At 38.0% G+C, this 13,694-nt stretch overlaps 1 protein-coding gene across 19 annotated transcripts in view; it reads right to left on the bottom strand.

Moving 5' to 3' along the window:
- Positions 1-13,694, bottom strand: part of CADPS2 (calcium dependent secretion activator 2) — a 569,431-nt gene that overhangs the window by 138,069 nt on the left and 417,668 nt on the right. For all 19 annotated transcript variants that reach the window (XM_018046978.1, XM_013963420.2, XM_013963421.2 and 16 more), the window contains one exon: positions 6,555-6,656. In XM_018046978.1, the coding sequence (XP_017902467.1) occupies positions 6,555-6,656 (102 nt within the window). The remainder of the gene's footprint in view (positions 1-6,554; positions 6,657-13,694) is intronic.

The following is a 13,694-nucleotide window of genomic DNA, read 5'->3' as shown; positions in this document are numbered from 1 at the left end:
ATTTTTATGAAAAACCTAAGTCCATTTTTGTCAGTTCCATCCCACTTTTCAAGTAATTTCTCTAGGAAAACATGTTCTAAACTTTTAGCTGATTCTTTTGGTATTTAAATGTCATATCCCTGACCTACATGATAACATTTTAAATTTTTAATTTTCCAGTTTTAGATATTATCCTACTAAGTTCCCACAATGAAAGAGAAGTACTTAACTTAAAAAAATAGATTTAGAGGTATAAGTGACATAGAATGAATTACACGTATTTATAAAGTATTCACTTTGATAAATTTTGGCAATATGTATGCATGGCATACATGCGTGAACCCATCACGGCAACAAATGCAATATTCATATTCATGACCCCCAACATTTCCTTCCAACACCTGGGGCCCAGGCAACTTCTCATTTACTGTCATTTAGTTTATATTTTCTGTGATTCCAAGTTAAGAGAAATCATACAGTATGAACTTTTTTAGGTCTGACTTCTCTCAGCTGTTTTGATATCCTTTCATGCTATTGCAATGCATTAACATTTCATTCCTTTTCATTTCTCAGAAGTAATCTAGTACTTTTTTTTTATCCATTCTTTGTTGATGGTCACCTGACTTGTTTCCATATTTTGGCTATTATGAAAATGCTGGTATAAATATTCATATCAAAGTCTTTCTGTAGCTATATACCATCATTTCTCTTGGGGAAATACCTAAAAGTGGAATAGCTGGGTCATACCTTAGGTGTTTCATTTTTTAAAAATCACAAACTATTTTACAAAGTGAGTTGTATCATTTTACATTTCTGTCAATCAATGTGGCTTTAGGTTATAGTTCCCTAAAGAGTAATGATGTTGAACATATTTTTATGTGCCTTTTCATCATGATGTTACATCTTCAATGAAGTATCTGTCAAAACAACTTTCTATTGGGTTGTTTTATTTCTTATTGTTTTAAGTTATTTATAGGGAGTTCCCTGGTGACCGAGGAGTCGAGGCCTTTACTGCTGTGGCCCAGGTTCAATCCCTGGTCAGAGAACTGAAATTCTGCAAGTCATGTGGTACAGCCAAAAAAAAAAAGTGTTATATTGTTGATAGAAGTCTTTTGAGGAATATGTATTGTATAAATATTTTCTCCCATTCTGAGATTCCCTTACAGAGTCTTTGGAAGATCAAAAGTTCTTAATGTTGAAAAATTCAAGGTAACATCCTTCCATTTATGAATCATAATTTTGGTGTTTCATTTAAGCATCTGTGCTTAGTCCAATGACACAGATTTTGTTTCCTATGTCTATCCATCTTGAATTAAATTTTGGACCAGGTATGAGGTATAGATCTAGGTTATTATTTTACATTTGGATATCTAATAGTCAGTTTCATGTATTGAATAAAGTATACTTTGCAAATTATTTATACATTTGTTGAAAATCAACTGACCATATGTATGTGAGTCTATTACTGGACTCTACACAACACTAATTATTGATTTTTGAGTACATAGTCTTGCCTTGCTTTTGATCAAAGGTGGAAAACATTCACTCTTTCTTCCTTTTCTACCATTAAGTATGATGTTAGTTGTAGGTTTCCCACGATGCATTTAACAGCTTAAACATATGGCATGCGGTAACAATAATTATTTTAATACTGTTGTTCACTAATTCTATCTTCAGTGTCATTTTCACTTTTGCTTGTATTTATTCTCTTTATTGGTTGTATTTTACTATTTCTTTGTATGCTGAGAATGTTAGACTGGATGTTAGACACTGTTGCTTTACAATACTGGTGGCTGAAAACTTTTGTCTTCCTTTAAATATTCTTGAATTTTGTTCTGGAAGGCAGTTAAATTACCTGAAAATAGTTTTATTATATGAATCTTGGTTTTAAACGTCCTTAGGAAAGACCATGACAGTGTTTACTCCAGGGCTAATTTTTTCTCCACTACTGAGGCAAAATTGTCTGTTCTCCCTGATGCTCATGATTTAGGCTTCTATTTTAGATATTGGAAACTGAAACCAGTCCTAGCTCTGTGTAAAGAAATCCCTTATAATCATTTCACGTAATTCTTTGCCCAACTTCGAACAGTTTCTTCACAGTGATGCACAGATTATTCCTTAGCTGAAGACTCCAGGGGGACCCTCAGCAAATAGCTGCAGGTCTGTCTACTCTCTCCTTCAGAACTTTGAGTTGAAAACTCTGGCTGCCTTACATTTCCTGGACTCTCAGCTCTGTCTTCTCAAGTCAGGGTGTCACTGGGATCTGCCCAGACTCCTCCTTCCCGGATCATAATCTAGAAACACTGACTTGGTAGTGAAAGTCTCTCAGTCGTGTTCTACTCTTTGTGACTCCATGGACTATACAGTGCATGGAATTCTCCAGGCCAGAATACTAGAGTAGGTTCAGTTCAGTTCAGTTGCTCAGTGGTGTCTGACTCTTTGCAATCCCATGAACCACAGCATGCCAGGCCTCTCTGTCCATCACCAACTCCTAGAGTCCACCCAAACCCATGTCCATGGAGTCAGTGATGCCATCCAACCATCTCAAATTCTGTCATCCCCTTCTCCTCCTGCCCTCAATCTTTCCCAGCATTCAGGGTCTTTTCCAATGAGTCAGCTCTTTGCATCAGGTGGCCAAAATATTGGAGTTTCAGCTTCAACATCAGTCCTTCCAATGAACACCCAGGACTGATCTCCTTTGGGATGGACTGGTTGGAGCTCCTTGCAGTCCAAGGGACTCTCAAGAGTCTTCTCCAACACCACAGTTCAAAAGCATCAATTCTTCTGCGCTCAGCTTTCTTTATAGTCCAACTCTTAGGACAGGAAGGGCCAACCGTATTCCTATTTTCCTATCCTTCTCACTCTCCTACTTTTTGGAAGGTTTCATTAACTTAATTTTTCAGTAGTGTGTACGTATTGTTTGTGTCATCTGCATCAATTTATAAGAGCTCTTATTTTTCCGTAAGATTCTTTTTTTAAATCTTGTTTTTGTTTTATAAATACTCTATATTCTCAAATCTCTCTGAATATATTAATAATAGATTCCCACCACCTCCTCCACCATTTTTTCCCCCATATAGTCTGGTTTTTTTCCCCAAGTTGCTGTTTTGTATTACTTGTTTGGGCTTTGAGTCCTACAGAAAATACTTTCCTCAAATATCTGAAGCCTTACCTTGGCTGTCTGATCATTTTCAAAACTTCATTACTAAATAACTAAACAGAAGCTATACACACCTAGGTGGGTATGTGTATACTGTGGTCTTTGCTGACAGGGACTAGAGCTGAGCTGTTTTGTGGGAGTCTTTATTTTTCACAGCTTTAGGTCTTTTCTCTTGGGCTAGTCAGAGTCCCAGGGGAAGATACTTATAACATGTATGGAAGGTGTAAGCCTGTTTGCCTGCCAGCGTTTTGGGTGCCAAGTGCGTGAGGTGGAAGGAGAAGGCTGTGATTCTCAGATTTCAGAATAAACATTTATTTAATCCCCACGTTTCTATATAATCCCAAACTCCAGCTGCGCCTGTTTCCTCCCCTCCTCCACCTCAGCCCAGGTACCCTCTAATTTTACCCTCTCTAGGGAAAAAACCTGCAGTGCTCTGCTAGGGAAGGGGAGGGGCAGCAGCCTAGCTGATGAGTTAGAAAAGAGATCTGGGGATCTAAGTGTGTCTTAAGCAGATTTACAGCAAATCGTCCTAGTCTTAATTTCCAGGAGGGTTTACAACTGGCAGTTCCAAATGTTTTGGCGATTGTATGACATAAATCAGATTGCTTCTTTCTTTTTCCCTACTTCCAGTTTATGATCCAGTTTTTCCTGGGCGGCTAAATGAGATACCACCCATTCATCTGACTTCCACATTTTAAACTTTTTTTTTTACATTTTTCCCTCTTTCATTCTTGTCTTTGTAGGTTTCTATCTTCTGAAAAATACTGTTCTGTTGTTTTGGTTAGGTTCTGCAAGGAAGCTGAGCCAGACATGCATTTAACCTGCTGTCTTTAACCAGAAGTCCCTCATTTATGTTTAATTTAATTTGCCTTACTTTATCTGTGTCTTTGAAATTCATTTCTGAAACACAATTGGGCTTGAATAACTTTTTTATGCAAGAGCTATTAATAGTACTCTGGTTACTTCTTTAGTGTGAGTTGATAAGTAATTTATGTTCTCTCTAAATTTTAATGTATTGATAAATGGCTAAGGAAGATCATTTGACAGAATCCTTAGGAAAATCTTCATGGATAATTTAAATATGCTTCCAAACTTGTCTATATGGAAACCTAAAATTTCCTCTGTTTTATTTTAACCTCATTCCCTCTCATCCAGTTTTCTATGGACTCAGGAAAAACAAAACTCATAAAATTTATACAAACTGTACATATATCAAAAGGGAATATAAAAGTCAGCCCAAAATATCTAGAGTAGTTTGGTTTAGCTCTTATCTTTAGTACATCAAAGAAATAAAAATGAAAAAGAATTCGAGTACATCTTTACAGACTTTACAGAAAAGTAGAGAAATAAACCATAAGAGAGAGGAAATGAATACAATAAATGATGTGGGCAATAGTCATTCTGCTGGCTCAGATGGTAAAGAATCTGCCTGCAATGCAGGAGACTTGGGTTCTATCCCTGGGTCAGGAAGATCCCCTGGAGGAGGAAATGGCAACCCACTCCAGTATGCTTGTCTTGAAAAAAATCCCATGGACAGAGGAGCCTGGCAGGCTATAGTCCATGGGGTCATAAAGAGTCGGACACAACTGAGCAACTAACACTTTCACACTTCACAACTTCTACTGTGGTGGAAGGTCCCTGGTGGGCTGGTTCTGACCAGGCTGACTCAATCATGGTGGTCCCATGGCTTGTCAGTGAGTAAGCACCTAGTGCATGGGCTTCCTCTGGCCTGAGTTGGGTTAAGGACCAGGCCTATGACCTATCTGGGGCAAATGAGATATGAGAGGTAGTTTACCAGGATCTTCTAAGGCAACTTTCCATCTTAGGAGAGAATCACAGAAAAAGAGAGCCTCTACTAGCTTCCCCTTAAACCTCCATGTACGAATGTGAGGCCAAGGAATTCCTGGTCTTGCTATCCATCTAGGGCTAAAGCTACCCCCTGAAAAAAGAGAGCCATGTGAGAAACACAAAGAAATGGAGCTCTGGCTACTAAATTCAGCCTGTATCGAAGTTCATCTTATCTGAGAGCTGCGTGTAAGTGAACATATGCATCTATTTGTTTAGACCAATATGAGGTGATCTGTTACTTGGACATGAGAGCACTACTACAAATAACCATGGAGACTTATGTAGTTCCTGATACAGATATTTAACTGAATGATGAGCTGCATCTCAATAATGCCAACAACAGAAAAACTATATATTTTCATTAAATGACATACACAATGAATATAATGGTGTCTATACAGCCTGAAAGATACTAATTTTGGCAGCAAATGCATAAATATCCTCTGCAAATGTGTTTGCTAATGTGAATTTATTGCCCTTTTGGACAGAATAATTCTCATAATTCTCCAAGAATTCTGTCTCATGCACAGCATTTCTAAGGACAGCACTGAATGACTGGCCCAGGCCCAATTACCATGACAAAGTAAATCCTCCCTTATTCACTTACCTTAAGTTGGAGGCACCAGCTCCAGCTGAAATCACTAATGCAGGGAAACAGATGAATAGCATATCCTATGATAATTTTTTCCTTCAGGATCATTTTAAAAAATCACAGAGTCTAAGCGTTTCATATTACAAATAAGGAAACGGAGACTCAGAGCAGCCATACACTGTTCACATGGTTAAATCACAGTGTTTTCAAACTGTTGAGGGCAATATTAACTAAATTTATTTTTTAATAAGTTCATACAAAATGATTCCAAATTACATACCTACAACATGACAGATGTGCTATAAGATACAATACATTGACATGGCAGCATTTTATAGGATCTAATGATGAGAGTAATAGAAAAAGGCATCATTCTGCTTTTGACCGTTAAGTTCTATTAAGCCCTGTATAATCATGGAAAAAAAGGAATATTATCAAGATATTTATCTTTCATCCTGCCAATGTTTCTTAGTGTCAGTACTTCATTTTTTTGGACTGAGAAACTGTGCCAGGTGCACTGTGGTCCTTATTCTCACAGAATGTAAATAAAAGGATAACTAAGGACTTAAGAAATGTATGTCCTTACTAGGTGATGGGTGACTAGGGCATAGTACAGATGATGAACAATAAAAGACTTCAGGTTTTCCACTCTCTGTTGGAATAAATGAGAAAGTCTCCTTGCGTGGTAAACATGCCCAGAGCTGAAGGAACAGCTTATGCAAAGCTGAGAAGACAGTGTGAGTGGAATGGATATTGCAGGGGGTGGGTGCTACCTAATGAGTTGTGGAAATTGAAAAGGCAGGCTGAGAAGGAGACCACTGATGGAGGAATGTGAATATCATACCTTGCAAACAATGGAGGAGAAGCTAACTGATAGTTCTTGAGCGGTAGTAGAACAACATAATCCACATTTGTAGGAGATTAGAAGATTGAGTGAATTAAGCAAGCAAACACTTGTACTAATGGAGTATATACCTGAAATGGCTTATCTGATTCTCTAAAAGGGAAGAGAGTCTTTCCTTTATCTCCTCAAATCTCTCTTTTTCTTCCACTGAAACAGTTCCAATTCCATCAGGCCTGAAACAAAAGTAGAATCAGTAATTTTAGTGATAGAAAATGAATATATTTTATATTTTTCTATTTCCCTGAAAAATCAAAATCATAAAGGAAAATGCACACTGGTTCACAGTATACATAAAGCTTATGTCTACAGTGAAACTTTATTGGAGGTGTTTGCAGTCGTTTGCTCCATATTTTGACCTGGAATGAATGGAAGGCATTTATTCTCTTTTAGAGAGCCTTCAAGGCAAAGGATAACAATAAACAGTTTGCAGATCCAGAAAACAATAACTAGTCCTTGAGAACGGCAATGAAAAGTGTTTTATAGTGATACCAAACAGTTGACCAATTAAATATCCTGAATGGAATTATTATAAAGAATATACTGAACGTAAGCTAAAATGTCTTAACTGCTTCTCTTCCAAATAAAATTTGAGCTAATGTGAATTAGAGATTTAATTTTAATTGCTATAAAGAAAAGACATTTTGGATGTGTGTAGTGATTTACTGCTCTTTTTTTTTGTTTAAATATAAATTAAATATAAACATTTGAATGAAAACACACAGAGAAGAAAGTCTACCTATGTTTCAAGATTTTTGTGCTTAACCAAATATGCTTATGAAATTAAGGTAATGACCGGACAGAAGTATTCTTTTACTAAGAGATTAGAATTGAAAATATAAAATATACCTAATAGCATGGATTCAGAATTTATTCTGTATCAATTTAAATACAGCATGCTTGGGGCTGGTGCATGGGGATGACCCAGAGGGATGTTGTAGGGAGAGAGGTGGGAGGGGGGTTCATGTTTGGGATCACATGTACACCCGTGGTGGATTCATGTCAATGTATGGCAAAACCAATACAGTATTGTAAAGTAAAATAAAGTAAAAATAAAAATTAAAAAAATATATCTGGTAGTATAGTACTCATATAAAATTTTCAATATGTGAATTTAACTGTCTTTGTTAAAAACGGAGAAAAAGATACAGGACTTTTTCATTAACTTTACATATTTATACAGTTCAACAAAATGAATCTTTCACATTTCTTAGCACCAATCATTCTTTGTCCAATTAACTTATTTTTTTTAAGATTATATTTTAATTCCCAAAGACTTACCATTTGAACTTACTAATTTTTAATGTTTATGTATAAAATAGGTAGAAGTGAGGATTATGAAAAAAATGGATTTTAAAAATAACTTTCCCACCAAGATTTGGATTTGCTGTTCCAACTGTTTTCTACAAAAGGATCTCTGTATATGTGTGTGTTCAATTTTGATATTTATAAACTAGTCAAGTAGGATAAAAGCAATTAATTCTAAGATTATACGGGGAATCAGACTGGCTTAAAGACCTTCTATTCATATCAGAAAAAACAGCTATCAGTAAAGTCTGAGAATTTTTTTCTAAAACAGAGTAAATAATTTATTATTTCAGAAAGCTGAATCCTGCTTGAATTTGTGCTTTGAAAATATTACATACAATTATATTTCATTCTGATCCACTGAAATGCAGTTTGAAAGTTAACTGAAAAAAAAAAAAAACTAATGGCAAAATGTTGGTCTTTCAAAATCTTTAAGAAGAAAAAAGAAAGTCTGACTGTAAATTCTGGAGCAATGAACTATGAGCTAACCCCAGCGGTTTATAATAATTTAACAATGGATTTTTTCACATGTTTACTTTGGAGTTATTACCTATCGAGCAAATAATAGCACAAAATCCAGACTATAACCCAAGAATGCCTATTGCCAACGATCACAGAAGTTGAACTGGAGAGTTTTATCTACATAATTCATTAATTTGGGAATCTGGGTAGATGAAAACTGTTAACTACATTATGTTATTATTAATACATAGCATAAAAACTCTTACCACCAAGTTGTAGGTGATTATTTCATTAAATACACCTATGCAAACTTGTAAAAGAGCAGAGGCCTTATCTTTTTTGTTCTGACTGACACAGCCCTTGATCTGGCTCTCTGACGGATGCCACACGATTATATTTGAGTGAATTTTACTGTTTCAACTATCCAAGGAGACTAATCCACAGTGATAGACTATGTCGCCAGGTGATATGAAGGTTCACGGGGGCACACTGCCTGCCTGACTGAATGGAGCCAGGGGTTCAGTCGGTAAGGAGTGAGAAAGTCAGGGGGGTGTCACTTGTGTCACCTCCACTGAGATACAGACGGTTATTCATACGGAAGGGCTGTCGTTCTACTGAGCTTATTACTAAATTAGGTACACATCTGACAGGTTAAATACATTTTATATTTTGGACCTGCCCTTATTCACACGTCCTTATTTTAGTGTGCATGTCAGTGAGTGAAAGTCACTCAGTGCTGTCCAACTCTTTGCGATCCCACGGATTGTAGCCTGCCAGAATCCTCTGTCCATGGAATTCTCCAGGCAAGAATACTGGAGTGGGTAGCCATCCTCTTCTCCAGGGGAATCTTCCCAACCCAGGGATCAAACCCAGGTCTCCCACATTGCAAGTGGATTATTTACCATCTGAGCTACAAGACCCAATATACCAGACTATGTATACACCAATATACCAGGCTATGTACTAAATATCAGGTGTATGAAGTAACCTTCTATATCTAAAATATTGAGGCTAAATGGCAACTTAGCTATACTCAAGTCTCAAAGTAACAACTCCTTCTAAAATTATTCTTCCCAGGAAATGCAAATACTTCTGTGTCATTAATATCTTCTTGTCATGATCGTTATTAAAACAAACACAGTAATGATCAATGCACTGGGTACTCTGCTGTTTTAGATTTATAGTAATATTGGCTGAACACAGTAATCTTCTCTCCAGTCCCCAAGAGAGGAGGCTACTGAGGCTCAGGGAGGTTAGGTGACTTCCTTAAGGTCACAGCTTGTCAGGACAGGATCCTGGACTTGAATCTACGTCTCTTACATTCCAAATCCAGGGCTTTTAGTGCTCATGCATTACTGTCTTTCTTCTTCTTCTTTTTTTTTTTTTTGCTGCATCATGAGGCATGTGGGATCTTAGCTCCCCACCCAGGGATCAAACTTGTGCCTCCCGCAGTGGAAGCATGGAGTCTTAACCACGGGACTTCCAGGGCAGTCCTTCCTCTATGTTTAAAAAGAAAATACAGAGCAATAAAAGAAACCACTAATAAAAAATGGAAGCTATATTTGAGAAGAAACAATGGTGGAACTTCTTTTCAGTTTCAGTTCAGTTGCTCAGTCGTGTCCGACTCTTTGCAACCCCGGGAACCGCAGTACTCCAGGCCTCCCTGTCCATCACTAACTCCTGGAGTTCACCCAAACCCACGTCAACTGAGTCAGTGATGCCATTTAGCCATCTCATCCTCTGTTGTCCCCTTCTCCTCCTGCCCTCAGTCTTTCCCAGCATCAGGGTCTTTTCCAGTGAGTCAACTCTTTGCATCAGGTGGCCAAAGTATTGGAGTTTCAGTCTCAGCATCAGTCCTTCCAATGAATATTCAGGACTGATTTCCTTTAGGATGGACTGGTTGGATCTCCTTGCAGTCTAAGGGACTCCCAAGAGTCTTCTCCAACACCACAGTTCAAAAGCATCAATTTTTCAGCACTCAGCTTTCTTTATAGTCCAACTCTCAAATCCATACACGACCACTGGAAAAACCATAGCCTTGTCTAGACAGACCTTTGTTGAGAAAGTAATGTCTCTGCTTTTTAATATGCTATCTAGGTTGGTCATAAATTTCCTTCCAAGGAGTAAGTGTCTTTTAATTTCATGATTGCAGTAACCATCTGCAGTGATTTTGGAGCCCAGAAAAATAAAGTCAGCCACTGTTTCCACTGTTTCCCCATCTATTTGCCATGAATTGATGGGACCAGATGCCATGATCTTCGTTTTCTGAATGTTGAGCTTTAAGCCAACTTTTTCACTCTCCTCTTTCACCTTCTTCAAGAGGCTTTTTAGTTCTTCACTTTCTGCCATAAGGGTGGAGTCATCTGCATATGTGAGGTTATTGATATTTCTCCCAGCAATCTTGATTCTAGCCTGTGCTTCCTCCAGCCCAGAGTTTCTCATGATGTACAATGCATATAAGTTAAATAAGCAGGGTGACAATATACAGCCTTGACGTACTCCTTTTCCTATTCGGAACCAGTCTGTTGTTCCATGTCCAGTTCTAACTGTTGCTTCCTGACCTGCATATAGGTTTCTCAAGAGGCAGGTCAGGTGGTCTGGTATTCCTATCTCTTTCAGAATTTTCCACAGTTTTTTGTGATCCCCACAGTCAAAGGCTTTGGCACAGTCAATAAAGGAGAAATAGATGTTTTCCTGCAATTCTCTTGCTTTTTCAATGATCCATCAGATGTCACGCTTATTCACATCACACATTTTCTGTTACTTGTATAAGGCAGAGAGCTGAAATATCACTACAATTTAAAACACTTACTATCACATCAGTAATTCAGTTAAAAGACGTTAACAAAGGAAATCCTAAAATTTGCTCTTTCATATAGCATAGGTACTCCCAGAAGCCTTGAGAGAGATTCAAACCAGTCATATTTATGAACACTTACCTAGTAGACTCAGGGTAAGGGGAGATTTAAAATACAATATTTTACAAGCTCAGTTTATAAATTGTCAGCTACATGTTCAAAACTTATTCAGAACTGACTACCCCGACCACTTCTGCTCCCCTTGTTGCTGTCGTTCATCACAGTCTCTCCCCTGGGTATGACTACAGCAAACATGGTCTTTCTCTCTCAGTCTTTTCTTTATCAGAGTATTGGCTGCGCACTACTGTGAGCCATTTTCAAGCAGGAGTCATACCCCTGCAGAGGTAACGCTCACTGTAAAAGTCAAAATCCCACTCTGTTCTCTGCCTGCTCAAAGCAAGTCCCTTCACTGCAGCCATGCTGGCCTCCCTACCCCAGGTGTCAAACACAGGAAGTGAGCTGTGCCTCATGGCCTTTCATGTGAAGCTTCCACCGCCTAGGAGCCTTTCCCTAGGCACACATGTGGCTTTCTCACTGCCTTCATTCTCATCTCTAGTGACATGACTCAGGATTAACGAGGTCATCTCTAACTACCCGATGTAAGAGTGTCATCTCCCATTTCCACAGGCCTCTTTATTGTCTGCCATTATATACTAGATGATTGACGTCGTCTAACATGATATACATTTGTCTCCTCTGTGCTGTACTAATGCCCTGAACCCTAGCTGGCATATGGTTAACACTCAATATACAAATGCTAAAAATATGAATGAGTGCAATGTAGAATAGAAAATGTCAGCTATATAGGACTATAAGAATTCATGAATTAATAATATCACATATATCATTATTATTACTTATTAGTATTAATATGGCATGCACTGTTTGGAATGTCTTCATTATATAACAGTAGGTAAAGTAGGAAATTTTTGAAAAGCAAACAGTAGCAGGAATTATAGTCAAGAATTCTGGGTAAAAAGATCTCTAACAAAAGTTACTGTGCATTTATACTAAGCAGAAAATCTTTAGTGTTTACCTAAACACTATTATTAGTAAAATGAAGTGCTCTAAATCTTAAGAAGAGATTATTTTTCCTGAGATAATAAAAGTAAAAATAACATTGCCTCTTTGACATTGACAATAATGATGCTAAAATGTGGTTATTTAAAATTGTAACAAAGAAGACCAGTTTTCTAATTCGAATGTTAACTGGGGTTTAACTTTCTGCCTACTATATTAAAGTGGTTCCAATGAGAAGGAAGGGCGTGCTCATGTCCCAAGAGTGAATATATCTTTTCATTTTTTCCTGAGGTCTGTAGTTATTGAAGTTACATGATTTTAATAAAAAGAGAGTGTTAGGAGAAATAAGTTTAAGATATGAATAAATTATAAGGCACAGTTCAATAGTAGATATACTTTTTAAAATAAATGATACTGTCAAATGACATAGAACTTCCTTCTGGTATTACATAAAAAGTGACTGAATGCCACAAGCAGTTGTGTCTATGTTAATTATCACCTGAAAGATTCTTAAAAAGCAGTCATATAACAGCACTTTCTGCCATTCATTCACGCTTAGATGTCTGACCTGACATCTGCCTATGGGCTGCATTCTGTTTTCACAGAAGCCACTACGTGTGCACATGTGCGTGCCTGTGCGTACACACGTACACACAGAATGCCTTTTTTGAAGGGCAGAGTCATCCAAAAAAATAGACCCTATACACATATTAAGGCCTGTAAAATTAATTTCACTCAATTCCTTCATGAACTAAGCAATGTTGTATTTGTACTATCTATCAATCTGGCACATTAAGCACTTTAAAGCAAACAGAACCCTTTCTATATATGTGACATCATGTCATGATTACCAATTCCTTCCATAATGAGCACAACATAAACTCTAAGTGAGGTGGCAGTTTAGTCACTAAGTCCTGTCTGACTCTTTGCAACCCCATGGACTATAGCCTGCCAGGCTCCTCTGTCCATGGGATTTCCCAGGCAAGAATATTGGAGTGAACTGCCATTTTGTTCACCAGGGGATCTTCCCAATCCAGGGATTGAACCCGGGTCTCCTGAATTTGTAAGGCCTCCTCAGACAGCCATTTTGCTTACTCCTTGGAAGAAAAGTTATGACCAACCTAGATAGCCTATTGAAAAGCAGAGGCATTACTTTGCCAATAAAGGTCTGTCTAGTCAAGGCTATGGTTTTTCCAGTGGTCATGTATGGATGTGAGAGTTGGTCTGTGAAGAAAGCTGAGCGCCGTAGAATTGATGCTTTTGAACTGTGGTGTTGGAGAAGACTCTTGAGAGTCCCTTGGACTGCAAGGAGATCCAACCAGTCCATTCTGAAGGAGATCAGCCCTGGGATTTCTCTGGAAGGAATGATGCTAAAGCTGAAACTCTAGGACTTTGGCCACCTCATGTGAAGAGTTGAGTCATTTGAAAAGACTCTGATGCTGGGAGGGAATGGGAGCAGGAGGAGAAGGGGACAACAGAGGATGAGATGGCTGGATGGCACCACGGACTCGATGGACATGAGCCTGAGTGAACTCCGGGAGTTGGTGATGGACAGGGAGGCCTGGC

Source organism: Capra hircus, chromosome 4 (assembly GCF_001704415.2).
Source record: "Capra hircus breed San Clemente chromosome 4, ASM170441v1, whole genome shotgun sequence".
NCBI classification, from domain to species: Eukaryota; Metazoa; Chordata; class Mammalia; order Artiodactyla; family Bovidae; genus Capra; species Capra hircus.
The sequence above is the reverse complement of the archived record's forward strand: the minus strand, read 5'-3'. Positions and strand labels throughout refer to the sequence as shown.